We start from the raw sequence: 21,258 nt of genomic DNA, 5'->3' as shown, positions 1-21,258 counted from the left end.
TGGCTCCGGTGTTTATCCCACTCTTCCTCCATTATGAAGCAGTGAATGTGACTCCAAGAACTGACCTAAATCATAGCGTTGGATTTCCTGTTAATCCTACTGCAATCATAATAAACTCATCCTATGTATTTAGTCATAAGCTTAGACTTAAGGCAACCAACATAAGGCATTCCTCCAGCAGAAGGGAATATGTGATCTAATCTGAATCCCACCCTCCTTCTGGATCCTTCTTTGTGTAAGACCATTTGAATTGACTTTAATACCTGCACCTGAAAGCATCCAATATCAGCATTAAACAAGCAAATACAAAAATGTAAGTATAATTTCAAATATGGCTATTTGCTGTAAAGGCAAAGGAAGGGTGGTGGACAAAGTAACCCATGGGGGAGAGTGTGGGCAGGGAGAAAACCTACTTTAGATTAGATGCTCAAGGAGAGCCTTTAAGAGAGTGATGATGAAGCTGCTACTGAAGAATGGGAAAGAGCCAGACAGCAGGGCAGGGGGACAGTGGTAGGCTGACATTTCCTGCTGAGGGAATAGAACATGCAGTGGGCTTAAGATAAGAAAGAGGATGGCATCTAGAGCATTGGCTAGCAAAGGGAAAGTGGAATGTGATGAGAATGAAGAGGTAGGAAAACGGGGTCCTGCAGGCCATGGAAGAAAAATAGTGAGATAAGTGGGAAGCCAGTAGGATCTTTTAAGGAGAGGGTGAGGCTATCTAGTCTATATTTAAGAAAGACCATTTTGAGTTGAAAATTATTGTGGGGTAGGTAGCAAAAATGAAAATATGGACAGGAAATCATTGCAGAAGTGTAGAGAAATGCAGGATGATAGCAGTAAAGATGGAGGAAAACAAAGTGGTGGAAAATAAGTTTTGGAAGCAGAAATGGCGGGGGGTGGGCTTGCTTGGTTATGGAGAGTAATGAGACAGGGGTTCCTGACTTGGACAATTACACCAATGGTGGCATCACTTTCTGTACTAGAGAGCAGGAACAGTTTCAGAAGGAGTAAGGAATGTTCTATATGCTGGGTGTGAAATAGCTAGAGATGTCAAGTTCATCCTGCATACTCCCACCCAATAATTATTGATGACCGACTCACATGGAGCATTTGCTCTGTGACAGGCACTGCGGTAAGGTGTTATCATGTGCTAACTCATTTCATATGATTTAGCTCTGATCAGTCAGCACTATATAAGAGCTTTCAGCCTTACCTCTCTACCTAATCCTCTTAGTGGCATGCTCCACAGTTTGTATCCTGCTTAAGTTCAGAACTTCATCCTGCTTACCCCTTGTGTACCGCTGCTGTGTTCCAGCCAACTGGTCTACTGGCCAAACACCTGACTTCCTTGATGTAATGTATGTCTTTGTTCATGCTTTGTGTGTGTGTATGTGGTTTTTATTTTATTGTTTTCTGCTTCACTGAGGTATAATTGATATATAAAATTGTAAGATATTCAAAGGGAACATAGTGGTGATTTGATACATGTATTCATTGTGAAAGGATTTCCCCTTAGCTAACATCCATCATCTCACGTATTTGTCTTTTGGGGGAGGCGGGGGGTGAAGGTGAGAACATCTAAATTCTACTCTTAGTAAATTTCAGTTGTTGTGGTCAAGTATAGTCACTATATTATCCATTAGATCCTCAGACATTATTCACCTTACAGCTGAAAGTTTGTATCCTTTTACCCACCTCCAGCCCATGGCAACCATTTTTCTACTCTCTATTTCTATGTGTTGAACTTTTTAAAAACTATTTCACATGTAAGTGATACCATGCTGCATCTGTCTTTGTCTGACCTATTTCATTTAGCATCAATATATCGGCCTATAAAAGGCTACCTATATATTATAATAATAATTTTTGACATCAGTACATATCTAAAAGCAAAAATAATTCCTGTTGGCTAATTTATATGTACAGTTACTTATCTAATATGCAATATGGTTTTAAATAGCATTTCTTTAAGAAAGAGCTTACATATGGAAGATTTTTAAATCTTTCTCATAGGACTTCTTGTATTTCTTTCACACTCTTCCCATTCTATTTCTGGGTGCTGCTTGATTAAAGTGTTTTATGTAACACTATACCCACCAGGATTACTGCCTTGGCTCTTCCTTTGGCCCTAGCGCTTTTGGAAAAAAAAAAAAATTACGTAACAGAAGCTTGGCTCCCGGACAAAGGTATGTTCTTGACTTTCAGGGCTCCTTGGCAATCCTTTATCCAGTCCCAGTTTACTCTGCAGTGCGCTCTCCTGAAAACCCACTCCAAAATGTTTCCACTGTCTCCAGCCCTTCACCTGGGCCTACCACAGCCCTCTGCAGCTGCCATATGTTCTACCCTCAGGTTTCAATAGAAGCCCTACAACTCTTACATCTTTACATCAAAATGGCTTTCAGACCTCATTCTCTTTATTGGTTCTCAGAGGAAGAAATGTTCCTGCTCCTTCCCAGAGCCAACCCTTATGCTCTTCAACCAGTTGCATCAGACATGTACATCCTCAGTTCCCCTTCCCCAGTCAGTGGCCGCATAGCCTACAAATACAAACCGTCCTTAACCTTGCTTTCCCCTCAGGTTACCCTTAGGTGGTCCTCTGTCTGTCTGGACCAATATTTCAAAATCGTAGTATTTACTCAAGACCTCACCCAGGCCTCCACGCTCTCTCCTTGCTGCCTCCCCTCCCCCAGTGAGCTCATCCTTTGCTGTGACTTCAGCTAGAAGGTGTAGACACACCCTCCTCCCAGGTCTGTGCCCCCAGCCTCGGTGTTCCCTCTCTTCCTGAAATCCTGACCCCCTGTCCATTTGCCTGTGACTCGCCATGTGGATGTTTCCCAGGCCATTCCAGCACCCTACTCCAAGTTGCTATCCTTTCTCACCTGGACCCCTGCAGCAGCTTCCCTGCCATTCTCTCATCTCCATTCTTGCCCCCTCCACTTCATTCTCTACATGGAGGTCTGAGTAATCTTACTTTTATTGAGTTAAATTTCATGTACCATAAAAGTAACCATTTTGAAGTATACAATTCAGTGGCATTTAGTACGTTCAAAATGTCATGCAATCATCACCTCCATCTAGTCCCAAAACATTTTTTCACACCCACAGAGGGAAACCCTGCACCCATCAAGCAGTCACTCTCATTTCCCCCTTCTCCCTATCCCCTAGAAACCACCAATTTTTCTGTCTCTGAATTTACCTAGTCTGAACTTTTCATCTAAATACAAGGTGACCTTTCGGGCTTTTTTCACTTAGTATCATGTTTTTGAGTTTCACCCGTATAGCGCGTATAGTAGCATGTATCAGTACTCGATTCCTTTTTGCGGCTGAATAACATCAATTCCATTGTATGGATATACCACATCTTGTTTATCCATTCACATATGATGGGCCTTCGGGTTGTTTCCATCTTTTGACAATTGTGGATAGTGCTGCTTTGAGCATTTGTGTACAACTATTTGTTGTGTGTTTTGTTTTTTTTTTATAAATGTTTTTATTTAGTTATTTTTGGCTGCGTTGCATCTTCGTTGCTGCACACAGGCTTTCTCTAGTTGCAGCGAGCAGGGGCTACTCTTCGTTGTGGTGCACGGGCTTCTCATTGCGGTGGCTTCTCTTGTTGCAGAGCACGGGCTTGAGGCACGCGGGCTTCAGTAGTTGTGGCTCATGGGCTCTAGAGCGCAGACTCAGTAGTTGTGGCGCACAGGCTCAATTGCTCCGTGGCATGTGGGATCTTCCCGGACCAGGGCTGGAACCCGTGTCCCTTGCATTGGCAGGTGGATTCTTAACCACTGCGCCACCAGGGAAGCCCACAACTATTTGTTTGAATACTGGTTTTCACTTCCTTTGGGTATATGCGTAGGAGTTGAATCGCTTAGTCATATGGTAATTTTATGTTTGACATTCTGAGAAACTGCCAGACTGTTTTCTAGAGTGGTATCATTTTACATCCTCACCAGCAATGTGCAGAGTTCCAATCTCTTTACTTCCTTGCCAACATTTCTTTTCCTTTTTTCTTTTTCATTATAGCCATCCTAGTGAAGGCAAAGTACTAGCTCATTGTGGGAGAACAATCTTTTTTAAAATGTAAAATTAAAACCTGTACTTACTTGCTTAACATGTTTTATTTTTTGCCCTTGTCTCCACTCCCTTTCTGCCCTTAGGATGAATTCACCCTAACACCATTTGGCCCCCTTTATTCCTGGTGTCTTCTCTTAACTTCTTGAATAAGCCTTGCTCTAGTCTACCTCAGGGCCTTTGCATGTGCTACTCACACTGCCTGAGACACTTCCTCTCCAAGCCCACCTCTCCCAGCCCCATCCCTCATCTGGATAACCACTGCCCCTCCTTCAGATCTCAGCCTCAATGCCACTTTCTCAGTGACTGCCCATGTGGCATTAGCTTACACTGTTACATTACTCTGTTGGGGGGAAAAAGGTGATTTAAACCCAAAACTGACAATGGCTGCTTCTGCCTGCTAACAGAGAGGGTAGCATAATCCTTACCAATGGGGAAAATCCATCTTTATACTGGCCCCTTCCACTTACAGAGGGGAAAAAAGAGGCTGAAACTCTGAATCCTCTGCCAGTTTTTTCTGTGCTGCAAAATGATGCGACTCTATTGTGTGAAATTGATCTGTGTAGTAAACTGGGGTAAACGGAGCTTCTGAAGGGATTGGAAAACAAGAAGGTGGGAGATGTATAGGGAGTCTTGAGGCAGAAAGAGGACACCAAACATAAAGGCTCTGGGACCCACAGAGAAAGGTGACCACTGAAAGATGCACTAGGCACCTGGTGGCCAGGAGGCTAAAGGAGTGTTGGGTTTCAATTTGTCTGTCACACATACACACCCATCTTCCCACAGCTTCACCAGAGTTACATAAACACAAGCCTTAAGTGAGAATGAACCAAGTTCCCACCAGCCAGGACAGAGCAGAGAGAAGAGGACAGTTGCGGGCGCAAGAGACAAGCAAAACAACTGAATGAAGCAAAAAAACTCAGAGCCAGAGGCAACAAGAGCCCTGAGGAATTCACAGAAATCTTGGGGCAGTCACTGGACTTCTTACAGGACCTGGGATAAAAGCTCCAAGCCAATTTTACTTAAGTCTCCAAGCACAGTGTGACGTCAGCTGACATCTGGGTACCGTGTCACCGTCTGCTAGATGTCTCCTTCACTCTCATCACACTCTTGTTTTATGTCTGCCTTCCCCGCCAGACTGAGCGCTGCTCAGTCCTGGGTAACTTTCTTTCTTCGTGCTGCATCCTGGTGCCCATCTCAAGCAGGCACCTAAAGATATTTGTTGAGTGAATAAACTTTTTCTCTGACCAGAATTTAAGGTGGTTTAAAAAAGAAACAAAAGATACTAAAATGGGATCATTTCTTATTTTTTATTTAGACCCCCTCCCTCCCCAAGCTGGAAATAGAGTGAAAGACACAGTTGAAAATGGAAGAGGGCTAACATGATAGGAATCTAAGTTTATTTGCTAAAAGACTGGAAGAGATTGGAATTGGCTTATCAGAATGTTTCACAAGCACATCAAAATCAACCTGGCAACTATAAAAATATCAAAAAGAACTAAAACCCTGTGCTTCTGACCTTGATGAAAAGAAGACTTTCTTAAACAGGGCCTGAAAAAGCAGAGGTCATAACTAAAAGATTGGTTTAATTTAAAATTTCTATGCTACAAAAGTAACAAAAAAGAATTTTAGTTGCAAAAAATAGAACAGGCAAAGGCTTGGCACTGAGAAGAATAATATGTATTAAAACTAACCTATTCGTAATAATAAACTAATAAAACTAGTAAGCAAAGGAGAAGTTACCTAATGGAAAAACCAGGCCAGGAGTTCCTCTTCAGTGAAAAGAAAATATAACTAGCGAGTAATCATATAAAGAAGTGTTCGACCCTTCTAGAATTAATGAAATACAAATTGAAATGAGGTAAGTTTTTTTCATTTACAGATTGGCAAAAATTTCAAAGTTGTATAACACTCTAATGTAAATTGGTATAGACACTTTGGTAAATATTAAAATTTAAATACACCCTACCTCAGAAATTCTACTTCTCCACATCTGTCTGACAGAAACACTAACTTGAGTGTGAGGAAACTTGACAAATATGTTTACCGAAGCATTTGAGCATTTGTTGGAATGCAAAGAACTGGAAGCGATCTCAGTTATGACTAAATAAAATGTGGAATATCTATATCATGAAATACTATGGAGCAGTTTTTAAAATAAAGTGGATCTCTGCACAAACATAGTTATATCTACAAACATCTTGTTGGGTAAGAAAAGCAAGTTGCAGAGAGTTACGTATAATGTGGTACCTACCGTTTTGAAAATCACAAGAAACAATCTTACTTACAGTGTTTTCTACTGGGACATACACATGCCTGTGACTGCACAGAGGGGGAAAGACTACAAGGACCTGCTCCAACAGATCCCAGTAATTATCTCCAGGTGGGAAGAAGGGGTGGCAGTGGCCAAAGGATATTAGACTTCTTACCTATAATGTTTCAAATTTTTGCAAGAAAAAAACCATACGTTGTTTGTATTATTAAAATAATTTAAAATTAAGTGCATAACAGCAAGACACTACTGAGCAATGGAAAAAAGTTGAACCGCTGGGACACACACATCATGGGTGAATGTCACAGGCGGTAGCTAAGCAAAAGAAGACCGATGCAAAGAGTGCATTCTGAGCAAAGCCATTGAGATGAAGTTCCAGAACAGGGAGAACTAGTCTCTATGGGAAAAGAAAGTCAAAGCTATGGTTTCTTCTGAGAGTGGGGGAGACTGGTGAGGGCCACTAGAGGGATGGAAAGATGTGGGTCATGTGAATGAATCCGATCGTTAAAATTGGGCCATTGTGATCTGTGCATTTTTGCGTGTGTAAAAAAAATTAAATGAACAAAACTATGCATGGTTTTGTGTCTGTCATGATACTGTGTTTAAATTTTTTCATTTTGCCCCAAATGAGATCAGCCCTTCCTCAAACATGCCCATCCTGTTTCCCATCTCTGCCATCCTCTCATTGATCACTGGTCACCCAAGCTCAGGCCAGACTCCAGACAAGAAGGACCGGGCAACTGTGGGCACCTCCAGCAGCAATGGTTTGAGGAAAAGAAGGGTGTGTTCCATGTGTTGAATGGAGGTGGTGGGCAGGTGTTTTATTTGTGGAGAATGTGTGTTGTGTGCTGCATGGCCAGCGCCTTGAAGGAGACCCAGGGCAGGAGCTGTGAGTCATTTCCTGTGCTAACTAATCAGCATGTGTTTCGTGTTCAGGAATCAGTTTACAGAGATGGGAAGCAGAATAGATGAATAGGAAGATACCAGTTCAGCCTTTTAATTATGGAAAAGTTGGAAAGGGCAGAGACACAAAGCAACTGGGCGTGTGCTCTGGAGAGAAAAAGATGCCACCTTAGAACTGTTCTCTGTTGACCTTCAAAGGGCCACAGACTTTTCAGATTAGGTCATTTCTTCATATCTTACAAGAGCAGGATGTAAATGTGGAATTTCAGTAAAGAAGGGACCTATGCTCTGGGGTGGGAAGACAGACGGGGCAAATACCCCCCTCCCAGGCTGATGACTGGAATTCCTAACAAATGATATGAACTTTCAACCAAATTAATGATAGGATTTAAAATGTAAAATACTTGGGAGTTGTTATGAGGGTTAAACGAACCTTTGCATTAGGAAAAATTCCTGGCATTCAATGGCAGTCATAAACGTTATCTAGAAGTAGTAGCAGCAGCCCAAGCAAACTGAGATTGAGATGATTTTTGGTTTGTTCAAACATTTCTTAGTTAATTTTAGTTTTAAAAACTCCAACCTATCTTAGTTGGAAGAAAAGACAAAGAGAGAAAACATTTTTACAACTTGGTCCAGATTGATAGGGGATGTGGTAGTTTAGAGATGAAGAGTGTAAGCAGCCTGGAGACCCAGTCAGTCTCTGACATGAGGGAGGCTGAGACAGACAGTGAAACGGTATCGAGGCAAGAAGGCTAAGGGAAGCATGGAGACCAGAGCACCTTTGCATCACAGCCATCCAAGTTGTAGGCTCTCCTCCCCTCTCCTCACTGTCTCATTCATTAATAGACTGGCTGGCTGACCCCTGGTATAAGAAGACTGGGTCCAAATCTATGCGGATATTTTCTTTTTTTAAATTGAAGTATAATTGATTAGTTATAATGTGTTAGTTTCTGGTGTACAGCTTTATATATATTCAGTTTTATATATATATTCTTTTTCATATTCTTTTCCACTATGGTTTGTCACACGACACTGAATGTAGTTCACTGTGCTATACAGTAGGACCTTGTTGTTTATCCATTCTATATATAATAGTTTGGATCTGCTAGTCTGAAACTTCCAATCCTTCCCTCCCCCACTCCTCTGCCCCTTGGCAATCACAAGTCTGACCTGTATGTCTGTGAGTCTGTTTCTGTTTCGTAAATAAGTTCATTTGGGTCATATTTTAGATTCCACATATAAGTGATATCATATGGTATTTGTCTTTCTCTGTCTGACTTACTTTGCTTAGAATGATAATCTCTAGGTCCATCCATGTAGCTACAAATGGCATTGTTTCATTCTTTTTTATGGCTAAGTAATCTTTCTTATGGCTGATATATGTATATCACATCTTCTTTATCCATTCACCTGTCGATGGACATTTAGGTTGTTTCCATGTCTTGACTATTGTGAATAGTGCTGCTATGAACACAGAGGTGCATGGATACTTTTCTTTTTTAATAGACAGATTTTTATTATGATAAAATACATGTAACATAAAATTTGCCATCTTAACCATTCTTAAGTGTACAATTCAGTGGCATTAAGTACATCAGCAATGTTGTACAACCATCACCACTATCTATTTCCAAAACTTTTCATCACCCCAATGTGGGAGTACCTTTTACCTCCCCTGACTTACAAAATGATAATTCTTTCATTGAATACTAGAGCTGAAGGACCTTGGAGGCTATCGTCAATCACCTCATTTATACAGATAAAGAAATTGATACTCATAAAGGTTTTATTCAAGGTCACAAACCTAGGTGATAGAGCTGGAACTCAATCGAGAATTCTTGATTCTTTTTTTTTTTTAATTTATTTATTTATTTTTATTATTATTATTATTTTTTTGGCTATGTTGGGTCTTTGTTTCCGTGTGAGGGCTTTCTCTAGTTGCGGCAAGCGGGGGCCACTCTTCTTCGCGGTGCGCGGGCCTCTCACTGTCGCGGCCTCTCTTGTTGCGGAGCACAGGCTCCAGAGGCGCAGGCTCAGTAGTTGTGGCTCACGAGCCTAGTTGCTCCGCGGCATGTGGGATCTTCCCAGACCAGGGCTCGAACCCGTGTCCCCTGCATTGGCAGGCAGATTCTCAACCACTGCGCCACCAGGGAAGCCCAGAATTCTTGATTCTTAATCAAGAGCTCAGTCCCCGGGGAGTTCTTTCTGCCATACACTCTATTCTGCTTCAACTATTTTTAGTCATTCAGATTAATTAGTCTAATGCAGAGGTCATAATGCCAAATGCCCACCAAAGCCTACAGGCACAAGACAGACATTCAATAGATGTTTCTTGGATAACTGAAATACTATATCTGACAACCTGAAGGGGTTAATAAATCCCCCTATCTAAATGAGGACAGCCAACTGTAACATTATTGCCATATAGATTGCCAGTTTTTAAAAGAAAAGCCAAAAATTTAGATTTGTATGTAAAATGTCTTAATATTAAACACTATTGGTATTTGGAGGCCATAGTCATTATTCAGACTTCTGTACCTTCAGAAATCCAGGTGTGCTGTGTAAGAACCATCAGAGAAATATGAGTCCCCAGTAGCATGTAATAGATACTGGACAGATGTTTATTGGATAAGTGAATAAGCATCACGAATTCACTCCATCACATTTCCTCTTCAGGCTAGGACACTGGAGGTATTCAAGAAAAGCCTTTAGAAAAGATTCTTGTGTTTAATGGGAAGTTAGGAAATCGACCAATGAAGTCATTTATTTACTTATTCATTGACTTACTGATTCACGAATTCATAGATCGTATATTGTATACCAGGCACTGTGCTAGATATTGGATATACGAAGAACAGGAATACACAGCCTTTGCCCACCAGGAACTCACAAGCTCTCATAAACAACTATAAGACGATGTTGTAACTTATTGGAAAGATGGTGCCCAGTGCAAGTGTACAGGAAATGCACAGGTAGGGAGTGTTTGAGGGGCCCAGGGGAAAGGTGGAAGAGCTAGAAAAAATGAGGAACAGTTTACCAGTGACAGGCTGCAAATGGAGAGTGAAAAAGAATAGGTGGTTGGGTGGATGGTTATTATTACTCTAAAATTTGACATTTCTCTTGTCTATATTAGGAGTGTTGTTCATGAGGTGTGGTAAGATTAGTTGTTTAATTAACCTTTTACTCTACTTCCCTGAGAATACAGATATCTCTAAAACTTTATGTTTTTGTTCCCTTTTTAATGACTAAATGTAATAATTAGACAAGTATGTCAAGATGTATGTACAAGGATATTTACTGTCGTATTATCTCATTTTTTTCAATAGTAAAAAATCAGAAATGAGAAAATCATAGAAAATTTATGAAAGAAGTTATTACGAAATGAACTACCTTGCAGTTATTTAAAATTGTTTTTAAAGAATAAATAATTACATGGGGAAATGCATAAGATGTAATATTAAGTCTTGAAAAGAATACAAAATTATATGTTTACTATCAGAGTTAAAATGTATATATGGAGAGAAGTTTGCATAAAAAAAGAGTTAAAGTAAATATTCTAAAATATTAACAGTAGATTTTTTATTGTTGTAATTACAGATAGTTATGTTTTCCCCTCTATAGTTCTTTATTTTTCAAACTTTCAACAATGACTATTATTTTCTTGGTTTAAAAAAAATTAGCTTGCAATGTTATTTTGGATGCATATTGGGTTATCCGTCCAGCCAGACGACTTGTCTGGGAAGTGTCCCCAAACTTTCACTCTAAATCCACAAAGTCATGGAGGTGACTCCTAAGACCCAAGAGTGTACAAAAAAAACCCTGTCCCCTTGGCTACAGTCATTTGGTCCACAGGTGGGCATCTGACCCAAGCTAGGCCAGTCAGATTACATTTACTGAAAATTTGGAGATGAAAATGATTCGCAAATCAGGTGTCCTTTAGAAAGGAAAAGATAAAAACGAGAGCTGGAGGGTGACCGTTTTTTCTCTTTGTAAACTAAGGAGTAGAGAAAAGTAGTCCCCAGAGGAGGAAAGAATGTTGCCAATGTGCAGAGAGAAGGAAGGGAGAGATAGCAACCAGGAGGAGTCAGATTCCCATGACATGTGACCCTACCTCTTGTCCTTCCTGAGGCCCTCAGTGCTACCCTTAAATTCCATGAGACAGCTCTATGCCTTACAAGAAATTTCCCTTTTTTGCTTAACCTGAATTGATTTGGCTTTTATTTCTTAAAACCTAGGGGTCTATCTAATACAAATATCTCTGGTAGCATAAGGAGAGAAGCCAGGCTCCCTAAGAGAGCTTCAAAATGGCACTGCTACTCTGTGAGGCCAAGGACTGCATTTCTCAGCTGGGGTTCCCATCATCTAACCCAATGTCAGACACAGGGCTGGTGCCTGACACAAGCTCACTGAGTGATAGCCTGCAAGAATGAATGTTGTATTGCTCTGCCTTTACCCTACTTGGTCTACATTGCTACGTAATAGAGTGTATCAGGGGTAGTGAAAGGACATTTCCGAGTGCCCTTCCCTTCTTCTTATAGGAAAAGTGCTCAACATATGTGGCCTGGGAAATATCATCTTTTGTTCAATTCCACAATAATTTCATCAGCACTCAAATTCACTTGTAATTAAAGGTTAGGCATAGCTGAAAACATCTCTTTCATTGCTAACGGACAAAAGGCTTCATTTGGAAAATACAGAAAGTTTCTTATCAAAGCAAAAGAATACAAATTGGCATATAAATGTAATCAGAAGGCACTTTCTACAATTTATTATTCGTCTGTCAGACAGTCAAGAGCAGCCACAGGGTGTAACGTGTTGCCAAGTCATTCTCTGTTTTAAACATCATGGTGAGTTAGAGAAAGTGCAGAATCGTTTGAATGGAGCCTTTTCTCCAAGGCAATAGGGCAAAATATGTATGGTATATAAATAGGGTAACTTGTAAAAGTTTGGGGTTTTTTGAAATGATGACACCACGTCAAATTTCCAAAGTTTCCTATAACTCCAAAATCTCACTTTGGAGATAGGAACGTATGTTTCAAAGCTGCGAAACCAGTGGCATGAACAGCATTACCGAATGTTGTTAACAGTGCAAAGTCTTTAAGTTTTCTGACCTACTAAATTTAAATAGGAGGTTTAAAACGTTCTGGAAATTGTATAATGTACAAATTGCAATGTCAGGCTGTCAACTGTTAGATTCAATTGCTAATTGAAAACTCTTCTACCACATGTATGGCTTATATAACCCTAAAGGAAGACGATGGTAGGGCCAGTAGCAAGAAAAAGTAAACTGTGAATCACAGGTATCCAAATATTTTAAATGCATCAGCTTTGACTCTTTGGGAAATAGACCTGTAATTTTCACTCAAACAAAGCCTTATGAGTTGAGGGTTAATATCTGTGTTAAATTTCCTCTGTAGAATCATGAAGATGCAGGCTGAGAACTGGGGATACGGTGATGAATGAAAAGGACAAGCTCTGCTCTCACATGGCAACCTGATAAATGACCTTCAAGTTGGGATCTGAAGGATGAATAATAGTCATGCGAACAAGGAAAGGGAAGGAGTTCCAGGCAAGGAAAGAGCATACTAGAAGGCCTGAATGAAACAGAAAGCGCCTTGAGTTATAGTTTTACATACATGTATGTACCTGTATTAATCATATTTTTTTATTTTCTGTATTTTATGGTGCTTTGACATCTTGGGGACCAGGGGAGGGACTGCCTCTCTCAGGGTTAGCTGATTTCTAGAGAGTGCAAGCTTGTCTTTAAATATGCAAACCAACCAATCCTGAGTCCATGCCTCCACCTACCTTGTTTTATCAGGCTCCTGCAGTCCAGGATACTGTCCCCCTGTTCTAAATCATCCCAGAACCAGGGACAACTAGGGACCACCTCTACAGCCCAGAGCCCACTGAAATTATTCAAACTAGCTAATCCTAAATCTGCTTACCCTGCCTTGTCTTGCATTTCCCACAGAAACCACGATAAACACTCATGGCTGTATCTTCCCCATATCCCTTCTGCCTCCTGACCGACCCTGGTGTTTCCCCAAGTGGCCTAGCATGGCATGGCATGTCACGCCCCTTTTCTTGGGAACTGTAAGTAACTGTATCTTTTTCTTCCCCAGTCTTATTGAGATGTAACTGACACATAACATTGTATTAGCTTTAGGTGTACAACATGATGATTTGATATATGCACAGACTGCAAAATGATTTCCACAGTAAGTTTAGTTAACAACCATCCAACTGTCTCTGAATTGGTAGCCATATCTTGATCTGCTGGCCTCACCATATCTAAATAAAAACAAAATCCCTGGTGCGTTTTAAAGCAGTAACTCGCATATTGTCATGGAATAACCAAAACTAAAAGAAAAAAAAAAAACAGTATCAGAATAAATACTGACAAAAGAAATATTAGTACATACACTACTAAAAATATTTTGAATGAAAAACTGGAAAATATCTCCGATAAAAATGCCATACAAAATAGAGAGACTGGCATTCATTCAATCAATGTGTATTTGTTGAACACACTATGTGCCAGGCACTGTGCCAGGTACTTGGATACAATAGTGAACGAAACAAAGATCTCAGTTCTGTGGACCTTGTATTCTAGTGAGGAAGGGAGAAAAAAAAAATTAACCATAAAATAGGTAGCTATAAAAACATGTTGAGTGCTAAGGGAAAAAAATTTCAAGAATGTGATGATTAGGGTGGGCCTCAGTTGAGGAGGTGAGATTTGATCAGAGACTTGAAAGAGATGAGGGTCATGCAGGTATCTGAGGATACAGCCAATGAAAGGCCCTAAGATGGGGTCAGGTGTGGCTGTTCAAGAAACAGCAAGGCTAGAACACTGTGGCTGGAGCAAAGTGAATGAGGGGGGAAGACTGACCAGGTTGGAGGAGTGACAAGGATAGAAAAGCAGGAAGTAGGAGGTGGGGGAACGGCAGATCGTGTCAGGCCTTATGCCCCATTTTAAGGACTTAGGCTTTTACTCTGAGTGAGATGGAGAGTCATCAGAGGGTTTGGTGTGACATGATCTTAGGTTTTTAAACGATAACCCTGGGTCCCATGTTGAGAATATACAACAGAGTGCCGGGGAGGAAGAAGGGAGCCCACTGGGACAACTACGGTAATAATTCAGGCGAGAGATGATGGGCATTCAGACTGCACTGGTAGCAGTGAAGATGGTGAGAAGTGATCAGAGTTTGGATGGTTTTTTTTTTTTAATTTTTATTTATTTATTTATTTATTATTTTTGGCTGCATTGGGTCTGCGTTTCTGTGCGAGGGCTTTCTCTAGTTGCGGCGAGCGGGGGCCATTCTTCATCGCGGTGCGTGGGCCTCTCACTATCGCGGCCTCTCTTGTTGCGGAGCACAGGCTCCAGACGCGCAGGCTCAGTAGTTGTGGCTCACGGGTCCAGTTGCTCCGCAGCACGTGGGATCTTCCCAGACCAGGGCTCGAACAGGTGTCCCCTGCACTGGCAGGCAGACTCTCAACCACTGCGCCACCAGGGAAGCCCTGGATGTATTTTGAAGGTCAAGTCAAGAGAATTTCCTGGCAAAGTGGATGTGCAGTTTGAAAGGGAAGAGTCAAGTGTGATCTCAAGGTTTTGGCTGAGCAACTGGAAGGATGGACTTGCCAGCAACCAAGATGAAACAGATTGGGATGAAGAGACAACTGGGGGTTCAAGTCTGGAGAGGAGAGCGAGGTCCATGTGGAGGATGTAAATTGGGGAGTTGTCAGCATATAGATGTTTACGGTTACAAGACTGGTTGAGAGTGACTGGAGATGGGGAAGAGATGACCAAGAACTCGGCCCTAGGGAGAAGAATCTTCATTCGTGATGAAATTATTGAAAATCATCAATAGAAGGAAATTATGCTTATCGATGTGAAGAGATAGTAAGAAGCCATTAAAAATGTTTAGAGCTCACAGAATATAGAAAAATATTTATTTCCATGGGAACAAAGCAATATACAAAATTATATCTAAATATGACACATCATTGTAATATGTGTGTAGATATAGATATGGATATATGGATAGGCATATATATGAATTTATGAGAAAGAGAGGAAAGACATACAAGATTGTTAACATTATTTTCCCCTGGGTGGTAAAACTACAGGTTACTTCCCTCTAATTTACTGTATTTTCAACATTTTTTTCAGTGAATATGCATTATATTCGTAATCAGGGAGGACTTTTAAAAAAAAACTTTTTTTCATTTTCAGAAGTAATAAAAATGTCACTTTCCCATAACAATCATATTTTTTCTTTAACAATTTTTTTCAGTAAAGTACCTATGGGTTAATTTAGTATGTTTATGGACACTTTGTCAGTAATTCAATAATAGTGGATTTTTAATAGCATGAAACATATGTCTTTCTCTTGAAGTGAAATATTGGTGCCAAATCTTGCCCCACGGGACTCCCCTGGCTGTCCAGTGGTTAAGACGCTGTGCTTCCAACGCAAGGGACACGGGGTTGATCCCAGGTTGAGAACTAAGATTCCTCATGCCATGCGACACAGCCAAAAAAAAAAAATCTTGCCCCACCAAAACTACGAACTAATTATGCAGAGCTTCTAATCATCCCTAACCTGAAACCTAGGCCCCGTGAAGCCTTTCCCCCTGGCCATTGATGACCACTCCATTCTTCTAGTGCTTCAGGCCAAAAATCTGGGAGTCACCCTTCATTTCCCTGTTTCTTTCACATTCCATCCAATCCATCAAGACACTCTCTTGGGTCTATTTTCAGAATATATCCAGATCTGATCACTTCTCATCAGTCCTGCTGCTCTCTGGTCACAGTCATCATCATTTCCTCTCTGGATTACTTGAAGAAACTAGTCCCCGTTGTCCCTGTTTCCTCCTTGATCCCCTATTGCTTCCACACAGCAGCCAGAGTATGTAAAACTTAGCTCAGATGATGGCACTTCTCAGCTTCAAACCCTGCAGTAGCTCCCATCACAGTCAGTGAAAGTCAGAGTCTGCAGTGGTCTGTGTGGTCCCACGCAATCTGCTTCCCTGCTCACAAACCCCCACCCTACTCCCAGTTAAGTCTTTGATGTCATTCACAGCCGTTTCTCCCCATCTCACTCGCTCTACTCCAGCGTGCTGGCCTTGCAGTTGCTTGAACACGCCAGGCATGCACGGTGCTCTGTCTTAGGGTCTTGGCACTGCTGGTCCCGGCAATGTCGACTCCTCTTATCCCTTTCATGTCTTTGCTCAAATGTCACCTTCTAAGTGCAGCTAGTCCCCTCCACCTGAACTCTAAATTCCCTGTATCCTGCTCTCTTTTTTCATCAAATATTTATTATCTTCTAACATATGATACAATTTACTTATTGTTTATTATGTATTTTCTATCTGCCCTTACTAGAATGTAAGCTCCACAAGGGCAGAGGTTTTTATTTTTGGTCACCGACATATTCTGTATGCCTAGGATAGTGCCAGCTTATAGTTAATATTTATGGTTGAATTATCCTATTACTACAGGGTGCATTTTATACAGGCCCCTTAGCAGCCCATCAATTACCTGTTGACCCCTGTGATTCTGGTACACTAGAAAAGAGATAATAACCCTCAAATAAGTTAGGATAATAATAACAGCTAAGTGCTCACTGTGGGCCAGACACTGTTCTAAGGGCATCACATGTAGCAGATTATTTAATTCTCTTAATAAGCCTATGGGGTGGGTGCTATCATTGACCTCATCACAGAGGAGGAAGCTGAGGCACAGAGAGGTTAAGGGTGATGTCCAGTGTCACACAGCCTCTGCAAGGCAGAACTAGCATTTAAACCCAAACAATCTAGAACCAGAGTCTGTGGTCTTTGTGACTACTTTCTATACACCTCTCAGACGCACATGTATTCAGGGAATAAAGCCCCTACATGATTCCAGGTGCTGGATGTAGCATGAATAATATTTGCTGAAGGAAATGACATCCTCTTGGCATCGTCCCCCAAATATTAAAAAATTAATCAGAATTTTTTCATTCATGGAATTTTAAAAGATCAAGTTACTAAAGATTTATTTCAATATTCTAACACTGCTTTTTTCTCAGTAGAGGAAAAAAACTATTTTTCCCCACACTTCTCTATTGTTCATTTATTTCATTCAGTAAATAATTTTCCCAAATCAAATTCTTGCTTTTGTTTAATACTTTTTGCATTAATGGGAAAATGATTTTTAAGGGAAAGCTGATATTTGTGTTAATAGTAATAGTAAATTGAATATATATCCTGTAATATAATTGAACACATATGACTTAGAACCATTTTTTGACTATGAGAAAAAAGTGGTACAATGTACCCAGCAAAACTTATTTCCACAAAATGGAAACTGGTCTTTCCAGTACTGTTTGGATATTTTTATAGCTACACTAGTGGGAGGATTTATATAGTTCTTTCCTTCTGTGTTCATCTGCCGTGATGATTAAAAATTTAAATAAGTTTGCCAGTAGCCCTGTTTGGCAGCTGTCGTACCTATTAAATAGAGTGCATCTTTAGAGCATTCCATTCACTGCTAAGTGGAAAGAATTTTAAAGAAAACTAACCTAACTTCCTGGGGAGTGAAGAGGTTACACACGATTCAAGTGAAAGTTAAGATACATTGTAAATAGGTATTATTGTAATAGGGAAGAATTTCAATTCTAGTTATAACTTCCTAAATACATTTATAGTGTGATTCGAACTCCTTTAGCTGTGGCGAATCCAACTATGATAGCAGTTGATGTACCTATTTTTCTGCCTCTCCAAACTCACCATGAGCTGCTTGAGAGTGAAAAACTCCATTACCTCAATACTTGGTCCATGTGAAATATCTAGATATCATAGAGCTAGGCTATTGCTGGATGGTTTTGATGGCATGTAAATAAGTTTTTATGGCCTCTTTGTAATCTATTTTCATATTTCTCAGAGGAATAAAAAATGCTGTTCCTTCTTGAGAGAGGCCCTATAAATGTATTGATATTTAGGAATTATCAAAATAGTGTTCTGGTATTAAAGCTCCTCAGATATATAAGTAATGTACAATTAATACTAAGAAAAATTATATCATCATATATAGCTAGTGTTTTAAATCACCAACATTTAAGGTATGATATAAGGAAAATATTCCTAAAATGGGAGTTGGGCTGGCTAGATAAGAATCACCCAGAGAGTTTTTTAAAAATGCAGAGTCCTGGGGCCCACTCTCAAATATTCTGATTCCATAGGCTAGGGTGGAGCCTAGGAATCTGGATTTCTAAAAGCATGTCCAACTGATTCTAATGTATAACCGTGAATAAGAGCCAGTGTTCAAAGACACTCATATCATCCCATTATAGACTCCAGTCCCTAGCCACCGCTAAGGTGGTAAGCAACTTGAGGAGAAGGATTGTCTTACCTATCATTACATCCCCTTCAGTGCCCAGCACCCAAGATTTGTTGAGTTTATTTGAGTTGAATTGCTTTGACATGGGAAATCGTGCCTGGAAGTGAACACATAGTCACTGGAAAGCTTTATCCCCTCTGCGAGTTAATTGGCCTTTGGCACAAAGTGTCCTGTTAGGTAGGTGAGTCAGTTTTCCCCAGCCTAATCACCCCTTTGGGAAGGAGCCTGTATTTGAGAGTCAGACAGACCTGTGTATAAGCATTGATTCTGCCCTTAATGACAAGTATGCCAGACATTTAACCTCTATCATCCTGTGTCCTAATCTGTTAAATGGGTATAATACTAACCATACCGTAGGATAGTTGTAAGGATTAGGTGAGAAAATGTATGTTAGGTGCTTGCTACACAGAACGTGCTAAATAAATGTAAATTGCCTATATTATATCTCCATTTTCTTTTGTGCAGAGCTGAAAATCATGGTTCTATGATGAGAATAGTGAGAGAACAGATTCTGAACCAGGGGTACCCTACCAAATCAAAAGCTAACCTGCCTCTGGATTACTATAGGAATTGTAACCAAAATGATATAGTAACATGACTATTATAGCTATGCTGTGTTAGCCCTCAATTTCAGTAACAGTTATACACAGAATTTAACTGTATTCATTTCCTAGGGCTGCTGTAACAAATTACCCCAAACTCCGTGTCTTGAAACAACAGAAATGTATTCTTCCACAGTTCTGGAGGCCAGGAGTCTGAATTTAAGGTGGTGGTAGAGCCATCCACCCTCTGCAAACTCTAGGGAAGGATCCTTCCTTGACTTTTCCAGCCTCTGGTGGTTCCTGGTGCTCCTTGGCTTGTGGCGGCATCACTCCAGTCTCTGCTTCCATCTTCACATGGCCTTTTTCCTCTATGTCCTTTCCTTTACCAGTAAGAATACCAGTCATGCTTTCATCCTGAGGTTCTTAACTAATTATATCTGCAATTATAATTCTGAGGTTCAGTGTGGACATAAACTTTGGAGGGGCACTATGCAACCCACTACACTAAACATCTATGCTATAGATTGCTAAATATTCCCCAAATCTGTTCTTCCTTTCTTAGTAATATAAACCTTAATTTCTAGTTAGATACAGAGGTGTGCATAATAAAGACTCCATTCGTAACCTCACAGCTAAGAGTATGATCATGTGACTAAGTTCTGTCCAATAAGATGTAATTAGAAGTGCAGTGTGAACCCTTAAAGGGAAGGAACTTACTTGTCTTCCCCCTTTCTCCTTCTTGCTTCTTTGAATGTAGACATGATGAATTGAGCAGCCACTTTGGACTATAACGTAGTGACACATGTTGAGGGTAAGAGCCTGGATCCCTGACAACTTCCTAAAGCTGCTCTACCCTGGACTGTCTCCTATTGAACTTCTGTGTAACAGAGAAAAACACCTATCTCTTGCATAAGTCAATGCTATTTGGGATTTTTCTGCTACAGATAGCTGGACCTAATCCTAGCAAGTACACCATCTGTCTTCTCTTGTATGATAGATTTGAGAGAAACTCAGACTAAAAAATCAGAATTATATTGAGCATTTTAATAAATATTTGGATGGTTCCAAAGAGATTCAGCCCTTCGTCTCAGGGTCTTATTGTCATTATAACTATATTAACTTAGTGAATAATTTAGTGAAACATTATGTTATACTTATTGGTTCTGTTTCCTTCCTAACCTCCTTCTTATGAGACAAACCAAATAAGATCAATTTCCTGCTGTGCTTCTAGCACTTGGCTGGGCCCGGTATTGCCAAAATCTAGGTGTATCGTTCACAGTGTAGTCTCCTCAGGGTACCACTGCAGTGTGAATAGTGCCCCCTGGGGGTGTGCAATGTGGTGGTTCTACTGCTAGGCTTCATACGCTATGGAGAAATAAAAGAAGCAGAAGATGCCTCCCCTCATTTGAGGAGCAACAATGATCTCATAAGCTGAACAGTGTTTAGCTTTTAAGCTGTATGTCAGTGTCATATTCCTGGAAATAATTGCTCGGGGCTCAATCACAGACCATAAGATTCACTCAACACAGTTTAAGGAAAAAGAGATGACTTACTGGATCCACAGGATGGCCTGGGATGTCCTGCAGTAACCAACAGCCCCCAAACCTCATTTTTATAAAACAACCAAGGTTTATTTCTCACTCATGGTACGTGAACATCATGGGTTGACTGGGGATTCCATTCTGTGGCATCATCATTCCAAGCTATTGGAGCAACCACTTTCCAGAACCCAATCATTGGAAGGATGTGGAGGAGGGGCTCTAGTTTGAGCTTCCACAAATGACTCTCAGAACAAGACTGCAGAACAGACAAATTAAGGGTGCTGCTGCCTCTGACATGACTGGGAAGCTGCAGCCATGGCAGCTAACCCTAGGACCACACTGCCTTAGCCACCCTGTTTCTGAAACACTCTGCTAGGCTTTTAAGGTGCATCATTAACTTCCAAATACCCTCACAGTTAAGGACCAGATACTAGAACCTCAGCTACCACTGCTGCAGGAAAGTCAAAAGCCTCCAGAGAGAACTGGCAGATGCGTGCTTTCCATCTCACAGTGGTCACTTCCATCTTCCAGTTTTTACTTCGCTGTATC

The 21,258-nt window shown here is 40.6% G+C and overlaps 2 protein-coding genes across 2 annotated transcripts in view; both read left to right on the top strand.

The window, feature by feature from the left end:
* Nucleotides 1-12,779, top strand: part of CACHD1 (cache domain containing 1) — a 228,849-nt gene extending 216,070 nt beyond the window's left edge. Inside the window, exon 27 of the mRNA XM_082356506.1 lies at nt 12,664-12,779. Within this exon, the coding sequence (XP_082212632.1) occupies nt 12,664-12,671 (8 nt within the window). The 3' untranslated portion in view covers nt 12,672-12,779. The remainder of the gene's footprint in view (nt 1-12,663) is intronic.
* RAVER2 (ribonucleoprotein, PTB binding 2) overlaps nt 12,758-21,258 on the top strand; it is a 144,593-nt gene continuing 136,092 nt past the window's right edge. The window contains exons 1-2 of the mRNA XM_082357260.1: nt 12,758-12,884; nt 13,221-13,342. Of these exons, the coding sequence (XP_082213386.1) occupies nt 13,307-13,342 (36 nt within the window). The 5' untranslated portion in view covers nt 12,758-12,884; nt 13,221-13,306. The remainder of the gene's footprint in view (nt 12,885-13,220; nt 13,343-21,258) is intronic.

The sequence above is a fragment of the Balaenoptera borealis genome (genome assembly GCF_965194805.1).
Source record: "Balaenoptera borealis genome assembly, chromosome: 1".
Classification (NCBI taxonomy): domain Eukaryota; kingdom Metazoa; phylum Chordata; class Mammalia; order Artiodactyla; family Balaenopteridae; genus Balaenoptera; species Balaenoptera borealis.
Note: the sequence above shows the minus strand (reverse complement) of the source record. Positions and strands in the feature narration are given on the sequence as shown.